Raw genomic sequence first — 22011 nt, 5'->3', positions numbered from 1 at the left:
GGATGAATAAGAACACACCATATAATCAAGTGAGTGAAAAATGGAGTAGAAATTGATAGCACGTAATATTGATACGAGTTGCCACATCATATTGAAATACACCCATTCCATGAAATGGGTGTGGGCGTGGTTAGCCTAAGCAATGGGAGGAAATCTTCCCAAATAGGGAGTGGGAGTCCAATATAGATAGATAGATAGATATTGGATGCTATAAATCTAGAATGTCAACATAACCACACAGAGAGAGACAAAGGCACTGTACTGGTTTTTGTAATTGCACACACAAGCACAAGTAAATCTTATGAAGTACAATGTTAGTAGTCAACCATCACATACAGCAATTCCAAGTATATATCTTAAAGCCATTCTCCCAAAAAACAAATAATACTAGTAAAAGTTTAACAGCAACACAGGACAGAAATTATAATTGGAGCAGACTTTGGATATGTACATATATATACCCTTGCAGAAGAGCATCCTATATATGCAAATCCTCAATCAGCAGTTAGACCAAAAATGAGTGCAATTGTAGCAAGAACAGCCTGCAAGTGAAGACATTATACTAGTAACTATACCGAGCACCTTGAAATAGAAATGACTGCGGCCAGGGGGAACAAGATTACTTACTGCAATGGTGCATGCGATGTACCCTGGTTTCTCACGAGGATCCACTCTGGCACAAAGCATAATGAATGCGGCAATATACCATGGTATAGCAGCAATGAAGAAACCAATAATGAACCTTGAAATAAAAGAAATCTCAAAGTTATTAGTTGTAAAGAATATACACTGTTCATGATGCAGCTGCACCACGAAGATCAAGTAATAATATACGGTGTATAACAAGCTCTTACAAATCACACAATTAATACAGCAATGTTTCTTCAACAGAATGTTAAACATGAATGTCTTCAGAAAAGTTATACAATGATGAGCCATAAAAGTTTGGTTCAAGTAATCGCTCATAAACCAGTAATGTGGGCAATTGGGAATGTTATATACCCTTGTTTGGTTTCCATTGTGTGACATTCCAAAGGAATCTCAAATTCCTCCACATCAGATTTTGGGTCACACTACCTAGCTGGAATCTCATACCCTCCAAGTTCTTAGGTATTCTAAGATTCCAAGCAATCACATAACCAAAGTTAATGTGAGATTACCTTAACCAACCACCTCCTAAAGGTTATTCCTGCATATTTGTATTGGAAATAAAGATCACTAAAGAAACAGAAAAGAATAAGGGGCAGAAAAGGGCAGCCATTGCTTTGGCTTTGGGCAGTTAATTATAGGTCAGAAAAAGTAGTAGCTTAACTACATCCAACTGAAATACACAAGCCCGTTTCCAACAAATTCCACTAAACTCCCAACAGGACACTGTAGATGGAGCCACACTTCTTTGTAGGTTACTCAATATCTCATTGGAAAGCCCATGTCAGACAAAGGCTACAATAGCTATTCTTTTCTCTATCCGACCAAAGATGAAATATTGTGCTGCCAAGATGTAGTGCCCAAAGTTAAGCAAAAGGTTTAAAGCAAAGAAAATTCCATTTCCTTTCCAAATTGTTTATTAGAGTAAAATGGCATAAAGACTAACAAGTATAGAAAAGCAGCATCTTATCAGGTGAAAAGTATAACAAATTGTATAGTAAAATGCAATAGCCTCTCATTTTCCTCATATGCTTTATCCTCAATTGTGTCCCTTTTCACTTCACTTCAAAATAGAAAGCACTTGCATTCTAAGTTAAACTGGAAAGCCTTGTCTCCATGTGAAGGCTACAACGCTCAGCTCCAAGAAACAGTAAATAGAAATATTAATGGAAAACAGTCAAAACACTAACACAAAAACTACATTTTAGCTTCAAGATTGGATCAAGCCAATACGAATCTCATCCAATTTTAACTAACAAGATAAGCAATTAGGTGGAAGGCATACACAAAACGATGGTAGCACAGAACTTTAGATGCAAGAAGCAGAACTCGACCCTTCATCTAAGTAACCCTCAAAATTGAAGTTTCAGTTTACATTGCAGATAAGCAAATAACAAGCTTTGATGGGGTGACTTGATATATATAACTTACAAGAACCAACCAATGCCACAACCACAGCAAGGGAGGCGGCGCTGTCTCACTGGTGTAATTGGTGTTCCCTCCACAACCGCATAGCCTAGAGTTCATCAAAATCTCCCAGGAATAAATGACAAATCAAGACAGTAAAAACCAAAAAACTTGAATTTAAAAAAATAATAATAATAATAATCCGAATCACAGATCGTATAAAATGAGAAACGAAAATTTTGAATTGCTTCAACCAAAAAAATCAGAAATAAGAGGAAAACTGAAATCCTATATAAGGAATGTAGAATTTTAGAGGAAATACCCAATGGATTGATACTACATCTAAACAAAACGGTTTAAATGAAATAGGGAGGTGGACCTGGAACGGCCTGATAGCCGTGAGAGTAGTACTCAGGTGGAGCTCCGGTGGCCCCAGGAGGCGCAGTCGGTTGAGGAAAACCAACTACCGGTTGCGGAGGGTAGTTCGCAACCCCTTGGAAAGTCCCATATTGAGGAGGCGGCGGCGCTTCCGCGTCTTCCGCCTTGTGATGGTGGTGGTGACTTTGCTTGCTTTCTTCACTCATCGGAGTACAATAATTTCAGTAGGAGTAGGTGATAATTGAATGAATGATTTGTGAATTGTCGGCAACGATATGATCAGTTGACTGCTCGTCCGTCGGTTGATAGATGAAGATGAAGAAGAAGTACGACGTCATCCTGTTTGTTTGACTAGTCTTAAGCGGACACGTGGAGCTACTTCCTCGGTTCTGCCTTGCAATCATCGATGATAGAATTAAAAGGAAAATTAATTTAGTCATTAAAAATACACAGTCATAATTCTTACCAACACTATATCTAAAAAAAAATTACTCTAATAATATTACATGTTTTTAAAAATATTTTGAGAGAATAATTCGAAAGAGTGACTAAAACTGCTCCGTTGTAGATAACGTGCATGTCATTTTCGGGCTTAATTGTCATAATAACATGGAAAATAGATATACATCTCCATCAAGTAAGTAGGACCATTTTGTAAGGCATCAATAATTGTACCGTGGACCAATCACAATTTTCATACTGAATGTTTACAATTTAATTTACATACCAAATATTCAAAATTTAAATTGTAAACATTAGTTCTGAACATTCAATATATAAATTATGAACATCCAATTGGTAAACTGTATATTTTAAATCCAAATTTGCCTTGCAAAATGAACTCAGGTCCTCAGAATAATTGCCATTAAGGCCAGAGAGATATTGCTCCAAAATAAATACATGCATTTTGAACAATCAATTTCTTCAGTAGCTTGGTAACTTTATTTAGAATATGAAGAAAAATCATAGCACTGCAAATAATACAACTCAATAATTTTAAAAACCGGCATTCTCCCAGGTTCATCTTCTGTAGCGTGATGTTATCAAGCTTATTATTTGTTCACAACGTATAACTCAATTGAAGGTATGAAGTTGGTCCTGTTATAAGCACCGATGTACAAGCACTATACGTGGTTAGCACATCCCTTGATTATCTTCATTCTCAAGATCAGAGTGCACTCCATCCCTTGATTATCTTCATTCTCAAGATCGGAGTGCAATCCTAACAGCACTCTACGCCATTAGCACACCCCTTGATTTATCTTCTCCATCATGGTTTCAGAACAAGGATTCTCAAGATTGGGATGGAATCCTACAAGCGCCTTAGGCCGTTCGCACATCCCTTGATTTATCTTTTCCATCAAGGCTCCAGAACAGGGCTGATAAACGGTTCTCAAGATTGGGATGCAATCCTTTTATAAAGCTTATAATTTCATGGCTTGCAAGCCTAGTACCATGTTAGCGGGGACTGCTACGTCCATCATCCTTGGGTATACAAGGACAAATCCATCAAATACAAGATAAGTATCAGCAATCAAGAAAGAAAATCAGCAAAATAACAGAACAAAGCCACGTGTTCATAGTTGGGAGGGAGAGGAGAGGGCATCATTGGGGGAAGCACTTGAATGTCTCATGCAATAATTGGAGCAAAATAGAGTAACATTAATTTGGCATTAATTTGAAAGTGTCATATTCACACAAACGTTGCAATGTTTCACTTCCTCAAATATTATGAATATATTCACTTTTAGCAACTTTAATAATTAATATTCATGTGACTTCATTGCATTCTTTCAACTAATTTCCCTTTGATAAGTTAAGTGACTGCACTAGTGTCAATGTGATTTTGGGCTCTTTGGTAAATATTAAAGGGTAAAATGATTCTCCATTATGCATTTATGTTTTCCATTACACAGTTTCCCCGAACATTATTGGCACACATAATTAATCAGATAATTAATCGGCGAGTTCTCTACAAGCTATTCAAACATGAGGCTGAGCCTGGCAAAATTAAAATGCATCATCTAGTAGAGAAGAAAAATACCTTGTATTTCGACAACAATGGATTATAGAGTAATTCTCTCCTGTGCTTACCTGAATTTCAAACAGGCACATAAATGATCATTTCAAATGTGCATAATCAAAATTAGTAAATAGCGAACAGGTAAAACATCCTTACAGTGACTCCGCTATTATCAGGAGCAGGATACATCATGTGTCCTTGCCTAGGTAGTAGCAGCTTCTATGGTCAAATCACAGCTACATCCCTCATCCCTTGTCAATATTAAAAACAATGTATCAAATAAAACCCCTCTAATTATTTCTAATACTGTAGAAGAAACAACATAAGATTGACACAATCATGTTAGAAGAGATTTTATCAGTGTGGACAGTGATCAAACGATCATACTTTTATACCATTTTGATGACTGCAGATCCAAAGAACTATAGTCAAAGTGATATCAATTATTTAATTCTTAAGAACAGTCAATTAATTATGCAGTTATGCTAACTGCACAGTGCACAGTGAGGTCCTTTAATCCCTTTTTTTAGTGAAGCAGAAATGGGTAAAGGATCTGCTAAAAGCAGTAAAGACTACATCAAGTGGCTGAACCTGGAATTAGTATGGCCAATTATGAAGTTCAATTGTTTGCTTAGTTTTGTGAACTTTAGACTACAACTTAGGGGGAAAATAATTGAAACTTTCATACATAATCTTGATTTCATCCCATCAATGGAGGAAGAAATGTAGTTACTGTAGTCCCAAATGCAAGACAATAAGTTCAAAATTTCAGAGCTATTCACACTCCTATCTTTCAAATCCAAAGATAGAAACTAGGAAAAACAGATATGATACAATTGATATAAATAAAAAGAAACAAAAAGTCAAGCATCTGCATTTCATTAAGAGGACTGATGCAGTACAGAAAACCATGCAGCTAAATACACCACTGTAGATGGCTGGTCATGTTTAGGGTCTTACTAGTAAAGTTTACTTGTGTGCGTGTGTGTGTATGGATCAATTGAATTTGTGGGCAAAAATACTGATCCATGCATCCTTTCATGAAAAAGAACCATACACATTCAAATCAAAGCATAGTGCAAAACAAAACCAACTAGCTCCAAATAGCTAATAAAAGTTGTTTGTATACCCATGCAATCATAGCAGCTGCAGAATTTTATTTTCTTTTTCTTTTTCTTGGGGTGCATTGCATTAGTTCTAAAAGTTAGGTGATATTAACACAAAAACAAAAAGGTTCAAACTGATAATACAAAAACATAGTGAAACTATCTTACCCCTGGAATAAAACCATCTTCTTTGCCTTCAGGAATAAAGCCATCTTCAAATCTTGTCTAGTTTTTTAAATAAACCAATTCCTTCTCCTGAAAATAAAATGCAATGCTCAACCGCTCAATGGAAAACTCCAAGCCCAAAGGAGTTTCATTTTACTTCATTAATCACATATGTGAACAGTTTTCAAGTACCTATGACTCATATTATCCTGAGATTTGAACTAATCTGCATTCTTCTTTACAAGCTTCCAGATCCTGCTTCTTTGCAAGAGCCCGGTTGATATTAAGCCATAAAGAAAATATAGTGCTCATACCATTTCTCAATTTTAAGACACTGTTACATTCAGCTAATAAAAGCCAATTTGTAAAGGGTCATCATTCCCCAACTCTCACCTATAAATAGAATTGGACAAAGTCGGCAAATGAAGCTTTAGCTTTAGCTTCATCTCCACACTCAACCGCAGCAAAAATCACAGAAGTCCCCAGGAAGTTTCCTATGCAAGCAATAATCAATTCTATTGTCCAGTTGTTCCAATCTCTTCTGAAAAGTCAACACTCCATGATGCATAGTCCGAACATCAACTTGAGCGATTTGTGCACAGGACCGAAGTAGTATGTAATAATCAGCATGGACAGCATAGACGTAGGCACCATCTTTCTTTCTAGAATAGCGGATGTAACCATAGTTCCTCTTTTGGGTGTGCTTACTGGGTGGAATATAACAAAATCGATTTTCCTCCATATTTGATTTCAGTTGCCTTATTGCCCTATCCTTGTAGGACTCGTTAAAATACTGACCATCATGTAATGATTTGTTATCTCCTGGGGAATTAGCACCATCCTCTGCTGTGCCGTAATTACTGCCGCCCCCCTGTAATTCCTTACTCTTTTTAAGCCCATCTGATGGTTCAACATCCTAATGAAAACAAAACAATACACAAGTATAAACTATATTATGTTAATATCATTAAATAAAGGGGACTCCAGACTGAAGGGTTCATGCATGAGACATTGAAGAAAAATATTCATACTGCTTACAATATGCAACAACTCAAAAATCTTGTAGACCATTCATAAACAGACCCCTGACCTGACACCCCATGTAGCAGGTAATTTTCACAAAATAGCAGACAAAGTATGAAGATTAAATGGCATCAACGGAAGGACAACTCTTCTCTTTATCATGAATGTGAGAGCATAAACTGATAATAGTTTTTTATTAACCTTTTTTAGAGTTAGAATGTATTTCATATTCCTACACATCAATATGCATAACTATTATAATCAATCCCTGTATCACCTAGGTACTTAGAGAGAGAGAGAATTGATTATTACTCGTCAGAAATATTAAATTGCATTTTCCATGCTTCTCTCTTTAAGATCTCATTTCAAGAAAATATGAAATTAACACTGAAATATATTTTTAATGTGTTGCTAGTATCCATTACAAATTTATAATTATTTAGAAGGAGGAGGAGGGAAAGGCGGCAGCAGCAAAGAAAACACAACTAAGCCCACAATGAAATGAGATAACAACAGCATGAAGATAAATGAGTTCAAAAACAGCACCATTTGACTTTTTGGAACTCCTGGCAATAGGAGTAAATTAAATATATGATGTAAAATTTTACAGCACGCAAATATATTGGAGAGAGAATTTAGACAATATAACAGCACAAATGAAACTTGTGGAAATGGGTTAACAAGAATAGGCAAGTGAAGCCCTCACTCTCACACAACTTCCCAGCTCATGACTCATTTTCACCTGCTATAGAATTAGGTATATGTGAAGTAGTGATCAGCTATTTCATAATTTTCCATCCAATATCATATGACCCATAACAGAGTTCAATCAAACATATAAACATAAACTTGAGGAAGGTAAAAGGAACTTGTTCCAGACAAAGGCATCAAGCATAGGTTAGTGAGAATGAAAGCTCCTAGTGTCATATAAACATCTCAAATGAACAAAGTTCCAAAAGCCTAGGTGGCAGGTTTCACCACATGAGAGACAATCAAAGAGAAAGAGGTAAAAGGAAATACCTTATTCTTTTGATAGAAATCCCATAGTTCCTCTATTACACTTTCTTCTTCACGATCCTCACAAGAAGAATTTATTCCAGCAAAAACCACATCTTTACAGTATTGAAGATACGATGCCAAATCTTGTGCATAGTCTGTAAAGCGAGGAAAATTAATCAATATTCTTTAAATTACAATCATTGCAAGCACTTAACTAGTTGACATTTTATAATACATATCATAATTATGTATAAATCGATATATTGTAAACAGATCATTTTAGATACCATATATATCTTTGTGCTCAGAATATTTTGTTTCCAGGATTTGAAGAAGCCTCAAAGCATCAAAATCAGCTTCCTCCTCATCTAACATATTATCAAAATGATCTGAGTTATGCAAAGCAAAGTCCTCCTCAGCACTGGGTCTAGATAACATCATTTCCCATTTCCCACCATTTAAGTCATACATAATCCTTATTGTTACAATCACAATGGACATAACATAAACACGAGAAGGGAGCCTGGATTCATTGTCTGATAAGTAAAGCTCTGGAGGCATAGACCACTCATACACATGGCAAGCCTGAGGAAGAATTTTTTCAACAGGAAGAGATAACTCTCTTAGATAACGGGAAGCTATAGCATGGAAATTCACAGCTGGAAGTTCTAAACCTATTCTCCGACCAATTGAAGCTGCAAATGACTCTAATTTCTGTATGGAGATAGCCTGAGTAGGCCTGAACATGCAACTGGCACTAATAGGGCACGCCCTTGAAGATGGCCCAAGTTGCTTCTGAATTTCAAGAAAAGCAGCAAAATATGGAAGTTTGCCTTCAAGTGTCCACTTCACTATATCTGTTGGCAGGATTGCCTCTCTGGCCATATGACAAACAAGAAATGAGATAGCCAGAGAACAAGATAATGGAATCTTACTTCTCAGAGATCTATGCCAAATTGGTATTGCTCGTTTACCAAGAAGGTTGTGAGGTTCTGCTTTGTGCTTAGCCGCAGGCCACTCACCAACATCCCCTGCAAAACAACAGAATGAAACCCCATAATATAATAAAATCTCTCCAAAATATTGATGCAGAACAACATAGACGGGTAACAGTGTAACACAACCAAAAAATTGTTTCATCTAATAATAGGATGTGCAAAGTAGTTATACAAGTAATCTCAATAATCGGAATAGTATGAAAAAGAGACAAAGAATGTAAACCAAGTTCACAACCATTTAACATAGAAAGCAGTCAAAGCACAACAATGTCTTAAGCAGGCAAAACAGAATTAACAAAGTAGCCTCATAATATAATTTAAAGATACAACAGATAAGCAACAAGATGCAAAAGTACCTTGTGTTTGGGATTGTGATTCATGAATAACCTCATCTGCCCATTCATCAGCCATCACCCTTTCATAAGCCAAATATCTCAACCAAATTGGCCCTGTAAGCCCAACAATTAAGGGGCTTACATTAAATTTCTCCACCAAAGCCTTACACTGCAACTGGACCATAATTTGAACTCCCATAACATACCTCTTCCTGATCTCTGAATAATAGTCGTCTGGTGAAATGATAGTTTCTTGGGCAGAACCAAAGTCACTTGGCTCAGTAGGGCCAACACCATTTTTGACAGTATCATCATTATAGTCATCCATGGTTTTTAGTATCTCTTGATACTGGGACTGTGAAGCCTTTAGCTGAGAAATTTGCTCAGCTACAATGGCCTCCTGCCTAGGACGAGCACGAGTTTGGGTGGTAGAATAGATCCCACCATCAAATGCATTCAAGTCAGCATCATCTACGCCAGTATCGACGAAATCATTAGCTTGAGAGTTACAACGAGTGCAATAAAAGAATCCGTCACCACCATCACTAAATCCAAGATTCCCACACACATCACACAGCCTTTCCAATCTTTCGGTCATTCTTTACTGTGTATGTTTTTGCAAGTATTACCAAATAATCTGCACAGAGATAAGTTAACAATTTAGTCTAGGAGCAACAGCAGTGGCAGAGCCAGGATCATACTTGATTGGGATAAAAATTAATGTAATTTAAAACACAGTAAAAACATATTTATCACAAAATATGAAACCATTAAGTAGATCAAATGGTTCAAATACAAATACATCATAAACCAATAAAATAGATAAATGAGTTTTGAGAAAACATATTTGATTTAGGTTGGCCTTCTGATTGAAGTTCTGTGTTGTGTTGAGAGTAGAAGAAGAAAACTAGAGCTGTCAATGCAGGTTGGCGGGGTGGGGCCGCCAAAGCCCGCCTTTGTGGTGGGGCGGGCTTTTTGCGGGTCTAATGAGGGCCAGCCCGCCCAGTCCCCCTTAGGCCCCCTGGGATGGCGGGCCACCAAATCCCTTTTTTTTTTTTAATAATAATAATAATAGCTATGTTAATTGTTATACTTAGACACTTTACACATATTCATCACTTAACTAATAAATCTAAAAACTACTACTCAAAATATTGAAATATATTATACAGTAACATATACTATATCACGAACAGTTTGACAATAAAATATATCAATTGTCAAACACTAACACATGACCGTCATGACAGTAAAATACAATACATTATAAATATATCATTATAGAATATAGACTATACACTGTAAACTGTAACATACTATTACTCTATTAGAATAATCATTATAGAATATAGACTATACACTGTAAACTGTAACAATGTAACATACTATTATACTGCCAAGTGCCAACACTGGGAAAAAAAAACAGCAATTAAAAAATAATAATTAAATTACCTGTGACTCTGTGAGGACTGAGGATTGCGAGCAGTGCGACAAATCCGACAATGGGAATAGCTGCCGGAGACCGGAGTGACTGGCTGACTGCGTCGTGACCGGAGTGGGTGCGTCTAGGTCTGCGGTCTCGCTGAGTCCGGCTAGGCGAGTGGCTGCGTCGCTGGCTCTCGGCTACTACTCGGCTGGGAGAAGACTCGAAGAAGAAGACGAAGAGTGAAGGTCTTGGGAGAAGACGACGAAGACGTCGGCTGACGGGCTGAGGTGTTAAAGCAATAGGGATTGGGAATTTGGGATATCAGATTTGGGAATTGATTTTTTTGATTAGGTTTAAGACCTTTCAACTTAGGTATAGAATAGTGAATAGACGTTTTTTATTTTTTATTTTTTTTTAAATAAAGGTCAAGCTATGGAATTACACCCAAAACTGTAATTAGGTCATCAAACTAAAAAATAATGCAATTATGTTTCCGAACTACACAAATTCATGCGAATTAATCCAAAATGACTTGTTTGACCTAATCTTCCGGTTACCAATTTTAAAAAATATTTTAAATAATTTTAAATAAAATAATTAATTAAAATTTTAAAAAAAATTTTAAAAAAAACATAAACGGATACAAACTCAAAATGACTGGCGGGACGGGTTAAGCCTATTTTTACGGCATAGAAAACACATTATAATTAAAAAAAAAAAAAAGTCAACTATCAATTTTAGGTTAAACAAGAGAGGAGTAATTTTGTTTTTAATTTTTTTTCTTAAAATTCATAGAATTAAAATACCAAGGAGGGCATGGGGTTCTAATTCCATAAAAATGAGGTAATTTTAATTTTGCGAAATTGTAATTTTCTCAAACCAAACTAATGAATTTTTTATCTTCGTAATTATGTAGGAATTAGGTGGGAATGGAGTTGTAATTTCCTCTCACCAAGCGCTTAAATTATCACCTATAAATCTATGATAAAAAAAATAGAATTAACTATTTTATATTTCTTCAAAAAAAAAACTCTTTTATTAAAAAAAAAAGAAAAAAAAGAGCTATTTTCGTTCTGTTTCTTTACTTTGTTTCTTTTATAATTCTCCCCCCTCGGCACCGGTAACATATATCCATGCCTCTATACTCAACAACGAAACCAATAAAAATTGTCTTCCCATTCTTATTCAATTGGGAACGTAAATAGTTTTTTTTTTTTGGCTAAAGTGTCATCTAGCACCATGAACTATATCCAATTATTCATGCCGCACCATGAACTTTCATATCGTATATATCGAGCCGCAAACCAAAATAAAAAATTCACCTAGAACTTTTAGCAGGTTTCCAGGTCTTCCTGCTGACATGGCATAGGTTTTCAAGTGATGTGGCATTTCTTTTAACCTTATGTTGTCCATGTAAGCATTTACATATTAAAAATAATTTAAAAAATACAAACAAAAAAATTAGCATTTTTATAAATTTGAAAAATTAAAAAAATACTAAACAATAAATTGGCCAAAAAATATAAATTTTGAAAAAAAAAATTCTGGTTATTTTAATATAATAATTTAGTTTTTTTTTTTAATTTTAAATATGTAAACGCTTACATGGACAACCTAATGTTAAGAGAAATGCCACATCAGACGCCATGTCAGCAAGAAGACCTGGAAACCTGCTAAAAGTTATAGGTAAATTTTTTATTTTGGTTTGCGGCTCGATATATACTATATGAAAGTTCAGGATGCGGCATGAATAATTGGATATAGTTCATGGTGTTAAATGACACTTTAGCCTTTTTTTTTTTTTTTTTTGATAAAAGAAGAGGGGATAACCCTATTGAGAACGTGAATTTTATTCGTGTTGGATATGATATTTTTTTGAAAGCCAACTTGGCGAATAGATTAAATCAACTCAGAAATAGAGTTAGGGGGGATAGAATCCCAATACAAAGCAGAAGATTGCGAGAAAGCTACCGCCGCAAGAGCGTGAGCCCCCCTATTAGCAGACATTGGAATTAAACTAACTGAACAGCGAATAAAGGAAGCCATAATAGACCTAGAAGCATCAATTGAAAAACTAACATACGAGAAAAGGCTGATAGTAGTTGCCGTTAACAAACTCCTGAGAGTGGAACAATCTGTGAAGATATGCACCGAGGATACTCCCCGATCCTTGAGCCATGACAAGGCTTCTTTACAGGCTAACGATTCCGCCATAAGTGGTGAATAACAGTTCGAGAGCCTGCTGTTGAAAGCTGCAACGAAGCTGCCATGTTGCATTAACACCGCAACGACCGTGGCCGCCTTTGTCTGCTGATGGAAGCCCGCGTCGACATAGCAAAGCAGCTCTGCATTGTGCACTGGGAGGCTCGTCACAGCCTGGGCCGAGGGCTGCTCGTCCGCTGCTGGGTGCACCTGCCGCCACGCCTGGACCGCGACTCGTGCCGAACGCCATACGGCCTTGGGGTGCGGTAATGAGCCTTCCCATAATGTCGTATTCCTTGCCCTCCACAGGTAGTACAGTAGGGCTACAACAATAAGAAGATCATCCTCTGTTAACATGCCTAATGCATTATCAAACCACTCACAAAAATCATCCCCTCCCACACTAGGAACATGCAAGGAAGATTCATGCCATACTAGTGTAGAAAATTCACACAATAGAAGTGAGTGCATTGTGTTTTCATGCAAGGTACCACACATAGGGCATGCTGGATCAATATCTACTCTTTTTAAGATCAAGTTAGTTGTAGTAGGAAGAACATTAGAGAGTGCTCTCCAAACAAAAACTTTCCATTTCGCAGGGCATTTGATTTTCCAGAGATGTAGCCATTTATCAAAAGTGCCCGGGGTATGCACAAATTCTCCAACAAGTCGTTTGTAGCCATCTTTAACAGTATAGATGCCCCTGGGGTCCCCTAACCAAAACCACAAATCCTCATACTCAATTGCAACTGGTACCCTCAAAATACGATCTACGTCACACTGATCAAATATGTCTTGAACAATCGAATGATCCCATGTACCAGATGTCGGGTCAATCAAACCCGAAACCAAAGAACCCTCGAGAGCTTGGGGCATAGCAGTCTGTATCATTGGAACTGATTCATCAGGGAGCCATGGGTGACCCCAAATTAAAGTTGTTCCACCATTTCCCACCCTCCTGCGCACTCCACTGCAGACCAACTCATGGGCAGCCATGATACTTCTCCAGCAATAGCTCGGGCAATTCCCTAGAGTGGCATCAATAAAAGAGGACTTAGGGAAATACCTAGCCTTATAAATGCGAGCCACTAGAGAGTGGGGTCTTGTAAGAAATCTCTAAGCCTGCTTACCCAACATTGCCAGATTAAAAGCTCTTAGATCCTTGAAACCCAAACCACCAAACTTTTTAGGAATACACAATCTGTCCCACGCCTTCCAGTGTATTCTTTTGTCAGTTCCGGTTCCCCACCAATAACGGTTCATGGCCCTCTCAATGGATAAACAAAGCGAGTCAGGAAGCAGGAAAACACTCATAGAAAACGTAGGCATAGATAGAGCCACAGTCTTAAGGAGAATTTCCTTTCCTGCTTGTGAGATCAATTTTTTACTCCAAGATCCAATTCTGTGCTTTATTTTATCCTCTATATAAGAAAATACAGCTCTTTTTTCCTTCCCTATAAAAGATGGGAGACCCAGATATTTCCCAAAATTAGGGGCTTGAACCACACCCAAAACCGTAGCCACCACATCTCTGTCCTCCTCAGATGTGTTTCTACTAAAACACACACTTGACTTATGAAAGTTTACTGCCTGCCCAGACATATTCTCATAATAAAAAGGCACTGCTTGATAACTCCTGCTTCCTAAGCATTTGCATTGAAAAACAAGAGACTATCATCTGCAAAAAACAAATGAGACACCGGAGGAGCTCCTCTTGCTACCCTACATCCATGAAAGTCACCCCTAGCTTCAGCCTGCTGGAGAAGTAAGGAAAGTCCCTCAGCACAGATAATGAATAAATAAGGTGAAAGGGGATCACCTTGACGAATGCCTCGCGTGGGAGTAACCTGACCAGCATTTGTGCCATTTACCAGAAAGTTATAGGAGACTGTGGTGACACACAACATCACCAAATCTACCCATTCCACAGAAAATCCAATAGCCAACAACATTTTACGCAGGAAGGACCACTCCACACGATCATATGCTTTTGCCATGTCCAACTTGAGGGCACCCCATCCAACCGCACCACACTGTTTTCTGTTCAAATAATGACCCACCTCTGCAGCAATGAGAATATTATCTGTGATGAGCCTATTAGGAATAAAAGCACTCTGAGAGTCAGAGATCACATCTCCCAACAGGGGCTTCATTCTGTTAGCAATCATCTTGGCCATTATCTTGTAAACCACATTGCAGAGAGCAATGGGCCGAAGGTTAGACACCTTCTCAGGACTATTCTTCTTGGGGATGAGAACAACATTAGTATCATTCAGGCCGGCTGGAAAAGAACACTCATTCAAACATTGCAACACAAACGCGGTCACATCAGTACCTACCACCTCCCAATAATGTTGATAGAACCCAAGGTTCATGCCATTTGGGCCAGGTGCTTTGTCTGGGAACATGGATGACAGAGCAACATGCACCTCTTCTTGACTGAAGGGTTTTAGGAGGTTCACATTTTGTTCAGGGGTGACACGTGGGACAATAGAGGCAACAAACGAATCCACATCGGAAGAGGAGATATTTGAAGCAAAAATATTACGAAAATAGTCAACAACAATAGCATGCAAATCATCACCCTCAACCCACACATCAAACTAGTTCTTTAATCCAGAGATTGTGTTCTTCTTTTTACGAGCAGAAACGTACCTGTGGAAAAATTTAGTATTAGCATCCGCCCCTCGTAGCCAATGTTGTTTCGCTCTCTGCCTCCAAAAAGCATCTTCTTGGGCCTCCAACCGGCACAGCTCAGTCTCAACCCGCTGGTACTCACCAAGAGAATAGGGGTCCAACTGACCCTTAAACAGTAACTGCCGCTTCCTTAGAGTATTAATCTTTTCACCAAACTTGTGAAAATGATCACCACCATAGCGGAGAAGCCTATCACCATAGAGTCGTAAACAATTCATGAGCCCAGCATCTCTCCCTTCACGCCACGCCTCCTCCACCTGCCTTCGGCACCCTTCACCATAAACCCAGGCCATCTCAAACTTAAAATGCCTGCGTGAGTGTCGTTGTGCCTGCATATGTTCTCTAACCCCCAAAAAGATAGCCGAGTGGTCAGAATTACGAGTAGTAATATTAGACACGGCTGCCTCCGGGAGAATATGACACCATTCTGCTCCAGCAAGAACCTTATCCAACTTCTCCTCCATCCAATCTAATGTCCCTCTGCCCCTCTCCCACGTAAACTGATAGCCATGCAATGGCAACTGGGTCAAACCGCAATCCTCAACAGCTTCCCCGAATCCCCGAAGCAGATTATCAGGGTGCGGGTTACCTCCACGTTTCTCATGCTGGAACAGAAGATCGTTGAAATCGCCAACGACCACCCAAGGGAGCGGGGATTGACATGCAAGAGTATGTAATAGATCCCACGACGCATTTCTCCGGCTTCGCTCAGGAAAGCCGTAAAAACCCGTCATCCTCCAAACCCCCATTCTAGTAATAGAAACCTCCACATCAACATAAAATATTTATTTATTACCGAAAGAATGATGAGATAAGCCTATTGAGTTGTGGGTCTCAATTCTCAACAACTGCACTTATTTTTATGATTCCTTTTTGTGTGGTGTATTACAGTTTTACAGGAAGCCGACAATATCCATTAACGTTAAAATATGGGATTTGGAGATAGCAAATACAGGTGAAAATGTGGATCCCACACATATCAAGATCACCTAGCTTCTACTTTCTAAATGTATATGATATATATACAATTTGTATTACATGGACACAAAAATCTTACTTAATTTTTATTTTTGATGTGACAAGCACTCACAAGTTTTTTTTTTTTTTTGTTTTTTTTTTTCATATTGGACCTAATAAAAATATCTATATCAAAATCTGTGAAAATAAAAATTGAGAATTAAAAATAGAATAAATATATTATTTTCTAAACAATTCTTTGCCGACGCCATAGCTTTCTGTACTCTTTAAGAAATTGGATATTTGGATAGCATGGGACCACCTTGAATCAATTAAGGATGGCGGGCAACGACTTGATTTGTTGAGTTGACATCACGCCTCAAACTCCTCCTTGTCCTACGTGTTTTGTTTTCCTTTTCATTTTCCCCAAAAGAATAAATATCATTTAATTAAATATCAATCAATACTTTTAATATAATTGATGAAATATTTATATATCAATATAGTAATTTACAATTACACAATACAGTACGTAAACACCCCAAGACAAATAGCCCTATAAAGGGGTTTCCTTTTCGCACATAATTAGTATGTCTTAGACGCGTTGTCTAGCTTAGCTTTGTTGAGCATTATATAAATAATATATAAACATAAAGGTGCAGCGCAACTATCAATTTAAATTTTTAATTCAGATGCAATACATGTTTCAATTTAGTTGGTATCAGAGTGAAGGGATGTGTTTAACATAAATAATATATAAACATAAATGTATAGTCCAATTATCAATTGAAATTTTTAGTTAAGATAAAAAGTATGTTTCATTTCATTGTAAGAAATGTAGGTCGATCCCTTCCCAGACACGTAGCTGGCATGAAGTCAACACGTGGTGAACCCGGAGAAACGAGAGAGTCAAAGCATGAAAAGCCCCAACCGCACAGCTTCATCTACTCATAAAACGTTTCTTCGTCTCTCCGGCAGCTAAGACCAAAATCAAATCAAATCAAATCAAATCCAATCACTTTCTATCCGCTCCGCTTTTCTCCAATTCATCGAAGCCGATATGCGTAACAATGAATGTTTTCCACGGAGCAGTATGGAAGGGCGAGACATTTTGTTAAGCATCCGCCATATCTTGTGAATTGCGATCGCTCAGTGCCGGGTCGGGGATCTGGTTCGGGTCAGGAGTTGCGTATATACATACATGTATAGAAAATAAAGTTTCGAGAATGGTTAGTAGTATAACAGAAGGTACAATGATACATCATCTGGTCATAGTGTTGCTGCTTCTTTGGTTGCTCAATTCCTTCGATTACTGCCATCCTTTTGCTTACTTTGCCTCTCTCGTCTATATCTATTTGGTAAGCATAATTGTTCACATATTTTACTGTTTTTGGTTATATATATAAAATTTAATTGCTGATGAGATTGATGATCACTTCTGATATTTGAAGGTTCATGAGAGCTATGTGATTAGATTGAGGAGGAGATTGCAGTTTGAGGAAAAAAGGCAGTCGTATCAAAGACGGGTGATTCTCTCTCTCTCCCTGTGAATAATTGTTTTGCTAGAAATGGGAAGTTCAGATACCGATACCATAAAGTTTTTATTTTTATAGGGAATATATAGACAGAAAGTGGAAAATTAAAGGTGGTCTAAAAAAATTCCTCAGAGTAGAATTGGGCTTGACTTTTTATTGTGACACTGTTCATTCAAGTTAGGATGGATTGGGTGTTCGTTCTCTTGGACGTGAACGATCAAAGTAAATAAAAATTAGTATGTGGTGGTCCCAAGATGTTTTGATTCTCTTTCTGCTGTCTGTGATTCTTGAAACGAATAGTGGATTGTGCCCTCCTCCTTCCTTTTCAGTGTTTTAATCTGCTTTTCTTGCTTGGATCCCTGAATTGATTCTTTGATACTCGTCTAAATGGGTTTCTGACTCTCCTTTTGCTTTTCTCCAGGTACTTACTGATTCAGAAAGTGTAAGATGGTTGAATCATGCTCTAGAGAAAATCTGGCCTGTTTGTATGGAGCATATTGTCTCCCAGAAAATTCTCCTTCCTATCATACCATGGTTCATGCAGAAGTATAAGCCTTGGACAGTGGTAAGGGTTTATTTAAGTTGCTTACTTGATTTTCTAACATCTCCTAATGACTGAAGTTAAATTTCCACCTTTTTGTTTGTGTGGTTTTCTAACTTCATTTAAACTTTACAGTGTCTCATAATTAGATAAGTAGCCTTTTAGTGGATAACTTATAAACACAACAGAGACTTGTTTGTGTCTGTGCAGAAGGATATCGATGTTCAGCATTTGTACTTAGGGAGATGCCCACCTATGTTCACAGAGATGAGGGTTCTTCACCAATCCACAGGAGATGATCACTTGGTATGTAACCCTCATTTGGGCACGATCAGTAACAACTAACAACAATGTGGCTCAATAGTTGACAGGCCAAACTAATAGTTCACTGCAGCATGCATGTAAATAATTAAATGAAATTATAATTATCAAATTGCATTCTGATCACAATATCTGCTCTACTCCAATATTTTAATGCTCAGAAATTAGAATGATTATCCTAATATTCAACTTGAGACTTAGATGCTCATCAAGCTTAGACCTTAAATTTCAAAATAAAGATTTTACCCATTTAACTCATGAATGATAAGAATGTACCTGATCTTTGGTTGAAGTTTCTGTGATTAGAACTTCAGAGGACCAAGTATTTCATTTTTCATCCCTTAATTGTTTTGTTATTATTGACATTTACTACTTAGTGTTTGTAACTTCATTTATTTATTTACATTATTAACTGTTTTCTGCTGATATTTGAAATAGTTTTTAGTCTTCGCTGATCAGTATAGAAACAAAAATAAAGTAATGAAGTTAACTTAAAATGTAGAAGGGCGTACATTTATATATAAGTAATACAAATGAATTTCTCAAAAAAGAAGCTCTGCTATTGAGCATGGTCATCAATGCTATAAATTGCTCCATTATAACATATATGTATTTTCTAGATTGAATTTCAGTACACATTTAATGCAGGCCTTAGAGTTGGGAATGAATTTCTGTACTGAGGATATGAATGCATCTCTAGCTGTCAAACTGAGGAGAAGATTGGGCTTGGGGATGCGGGCAAAATTACATCTGTTAGGCATGCATGTTGAAGGGAAGGTAAGTTATCTGAAAAATAGTTTCTCAACCATAATGATTGTAATAGTAATGTTCATTGAAGATATGCTCTTTGGAATGTAGGTTTTAGTAGGTGTGAAGTTCCTCCCCAAGTGGCCATTTCTTGATCGTTTACGGGTTTGCTTTGCGGAGCCACCTTATTTTCAGATGACTGTGAAACCTATATTCAGTCATGGACTAGATGTTACTGAACTTCCAGGAATTGCTGGATGGCTGGTCAGTGCAATTACTTATTAATTTCTCTTTTATTGTGTTTTATTTCAATATCCGTGTGTTTTGTGTATGCTTATTTAGTTTTCTGTTTTTAATTTTTTATTAGGATAAGCTTTTGACCATTGCTTTTGAGCAGACACTTGTTGAGGTAATTCCTTAGATATGTTATTTCATTCCCCTATATTAGCAGGTGCCTTTGTTTCTCCTCCATATTCTTTCCTCTGGTGTGTTTGTGAGAACAGTGTCACATTCTATATACTTTAATATGCTAGGATGCTATGAAGTTCAAAAGTTAAAGATGAATTTACATTCTTTTGCAGCCAAACATGCTAGTTGTTGATGTAAAGAAATTTGCTTCACCAGAACCAGGTACTAGTGACACTACCCACTCTCTGTGCCCTGCTTCCTTTTTTTTTTTTTTTTTTTTTTTTCCTCCTTTCCTTTGAGTTTTNATGGTTCATGCAGAAGTATAAGCCTTGGACAGTGGTAAGGGTTTATTTAAGTTGCTTACTTGATTTTCTAACATCTCCTAATGACTGAAGTTAAATTTCCACCTTTTTGTTTGTGTGGTTTTCTAACTTCATTTAAACTTTACAGTGTCTCATAATTAGATAAGTAGCCTTTTAGTGGATAACTTATAAACACAACAGAGACTTGTTTGTGTCTGTGCAGAAGGATATCGATGTTCAGCATTTGTACTTAGGGAGATGCCCACCTATGTTCACAGAGATGAGGGTTCTTCACCAATCCACAGGAGATGATCACTTGGTATGTAACCCTCATTTGGGCACGATCAGTAACAACTAACAACAATGTGGCTCAATAGTTGACAGGCCAAACTAATAGTTCACTGCAGCATGCATGTAAATAATTAAATGAAATTATAATTATCAAATTGCATTCTGATCACAATATCTGCTCTACTCCAATATTTTAATGCTCAGAAATTAGAATGATTATCCTAATATTCAACTTGAGACTTAGATGCTCATCAAGCTTAGACCTTAAATTTCAAAATAAAGATTTTACCCATTTAACTCATGAATGATAAGAATGTACCTGATCTTTGGTTGAAGTTTCTGTGATTAGAACTTCAGAGGACCAAGTATTTCATTTTTCATCCCTTAATTGTTTTGTTATTATTGACATTTACTACTTAGTGTTTGTAACTTCATTTATTTATTTACATTATTAACTGTTTTCTGCTGATATTTGAAATAGTTTTTAGTCTTCGCTGATCAGTATAGAAACAAAAATAAAGTAATGAAGTTAACTTAAAATGTAGAAGGGCGTACATTTATATATAAGTAATACAAATGAATTTCTCAAAAAAGAAGCTCTGCTATTGAGCATGGTCATCAATGCTATAAATTGCTCCATTATAACATATATGTATTTTCTAGATTGAATTTCAGTACACATTTAATGCAGGCCTTAGAGTTGGGAATGAATTTCTGTACTGAGGATATGAATGCATCTCTAGCTGTCAAACTGAGGAGAAGATTGGGCTTGGGGATGCGGGCAAAATTACATCTGTTAGGCATGCATGTTGAAGGGAAGGTAAGTTATCTGAAAAATAGTTTCTCAACCATAATGATTGTAATAGTAATGTTCATTGAAGATATGCTCTTTGGAATGTAGGTTTTAGTAGGTGTGAAGTTCCTCCCCAAGTGGCCATTTCTTGATCGTTTACGGGTTTGCTTTGCGGAGCCACCTTATTTTCAGATGACTGTGAAACCTATATTCAGTCATGGACTAGATGTTACTGAACTTCCAGGAATTGCTGGATGGCTGGTCAGTGCAATTACTTATTAATTTCTCTTTTATTGTGTTTTATTTCAATATCCGTGTGTTTTGTGTATGCTTATTTAGTTTTCTGTTTTTAATTTTTTATTAGGATAAGCTTTTGACCATTGCTTTTGAGCAGACACTTGTTGAGGTAATTCCTTAGATATGTTATTTCATTCCCCTATATTAGCAGGTGCCTTTGTTTCTCCTCCATATTCTTTCCTCTGGTGTGTTTGTGAGAACAGTGTCACATTCTATATACTTTAATATGCTAGGATGCTATGAAGTTCAAAAGTTAAAGATGAATTTACATTCTTTTGCAGCCAAACATGCTAGTTGTTGATGTAAAGAAATTTGCTTCACCAGAACCAGGTACTAGTGACACTACCCACTCTCTGTGCCCTGCTTCCTTTTTTTTTTTTTTTTTTTTTTTTCCCCTTTCCTTTGAGTTTTT

At 37.0% G+C, this 22011-nt stretch overlaps 5 protein-coding genes across 13 annotated transcripts in view; 1 reads left to right on the top strand and 4 right to left on the bottom strand.

Moving 5' to 3' along the window:
• Positions 1 to 244: 244 nt before the first annotated feature.
• Positions 245 to 2743, bottom strand: LOC116011368 (60S ribosomal protein L18a-like protein). The gene is made up of 4 exons (XM_031250927.1): positions 2435 to 2743; positions 2080 to 2164; positions 628 to 742; positions 245 to 542 (listed from the first exon to the last, which is right to left on the bottom strand). The coding sequence occupies exons 1-4, from the start codon at positions 2637 to 2639 to the stop codon at positions 495 to 497; spliced, it is 453 nt and encodes a 150-aa protein (XP_031106787.1). The 5' UTR covers positions 2640 to 2743; the 3' UTR covers positions 245 to 494.
• A 513-nt stretch (positions 2744 to 3256) lies between these two features.
• On the bottom strand, positions 3257 to 10850 carry LOC116010017 (TATA box-binding protein-associated factor RNA polymerase I subunit B). Of its 6 annotated transcripts, none has more exons than XR_004096887.1 (10): positions 10535 to 10850; positions 9104 to 9719; positions 8037 to 8780; positions 7771 to 7904; positions 6121 to 6643; positions 5920 to 5988; positions 5731 to 5817; positions 4613 to 4707; positions 4478 to 4527; positions 3257 to 3918 (listed from the first exon to the last, which is right to left on the bottom strand). XR_004096887.1 is itself a non-coding variant. In XM_031249272.1 (5 exons), exons 2-5 carry the CDS (start codon positions 9678 to 9680, stop codon positions 6182 to 6184), a joined length of 1917 nt encoding a protein of 638 aa, XP_031105132.1. In that variant the 5' UTR covers positions 9681 to 9719; positions 10535 to 10850; the 3' UTR covers positions 5919 to 6181. The 6 variants fall into 6 exon arrangements, 1 of the variants encoding a protein (XP_031105132.1); XR_004096886.1 differs by having other exon boundaries at positions 5920 to 5982; XR_004096889.1 differs by having other exon boundaries at positions 5920 to 6643; positions 8037 to 8117; positions 8685 to 8780.
• Positions 10851 to 12407: 1557 nt separating this feature from the next.
• Positions 12408 to 13706, bottom strand: LOC116010152. Its single transcript, XM_031249427.1, has one exon. The coding sequence runs from the start codon at positions 13704 to 13706 to the stop codon at positions 12408 to 12410; it is 1299 nt and encodes a 432-aa protein (XP_031105287.1).
• Positions 13707 to 14353: 647 nt separating this feature from the next.
• LOC116010151 lies at positions 14354 to 16156 on the bottom strand. The gene is made up of 2 exons (XM_031249426.1): positions 15366 to 16156; positions 14354 to 15149 (listed from the first exon to the last, which is right to left on the bottom strand). The coding sequence occupies exons 1-2, from the start codon at positions 16154 to 16156 to the stop codon at positions 14354 to 14356; spliced, it is 1587 nt and encodes a 528-aa protein (XP_031105286.1).
• Positions 16157 to 17298: 1142 nt separating this feature from the next.
• Positions 17299 to 22011, top strand: part of LOC116006420 (C2 domain-containing protein At1g53590) — an 8768-nt gene continuing 4055 nt past the window's right edge. The window contains exons 1-8 of one of the 4 annotated variants that reach the window (XM_031246807.1): positions 17299 to 17722; positions 17816 to 17890; positions 18321 to 18464; positions 18651 to 18746; positions 19410 to 19538; positions 19620 to 19772; positions 19876 to 19917; positions 20090 to 20138. In XM_031246807.1, the coding sequence (XP_031102667.1) occupies positions 17591 to 17722; positions 17816 to 17890; positions 18321 to 18464; positions 18651 to 18746; positions 19410 to 19538; positions 19620 to 19772; positions 19876 to 19917; positions 20090 to 20138 (820 nt within the window). In that variant the 5' untranslated portion in view covers positions 17299 to 17590. Of the gene's footprint in view, positions 17723 to 17815; positions 17891 to 18320; positions 18465 to 18628; positions 18747 to 19409; positions 19539 to 19619; positions 19773 to 19875; positions 19918 to 20089; positions 20139 to 20227; positions 20256 to 20441; positions 20538 to 21200; positions 21330 to 21410; positions 21564 to 21666; positions 21709 to 21880; positions 21930 to 22011 lie in introns of those variants that run through there. The other 3 variants (XM_031246785.1, XM_031246799.1, XM_031246794.1) reach the window with 3 other exon arrangements.

The sequence above is a fragment of the Ipomoea triloba genome, chromosome 2 (genome assembly GCF_003576645.1).
Source record: "Ipomoea triloba cultivar NCNSP0323 chromosome 2, ASM357664v1".
Taxonomy (NCBI): Eukaryota; Viridiplantae; Streptophyta; class Magnoliopsida; order Solanales; family Convolvulaceae; genus Ipomoea; species Ipomoea triloba.
The sequence above is the reverse complement of the archived record's forward strand: the minus strand, read 5'-3'. Positions and strand labels throughout refer to the sequence as shown.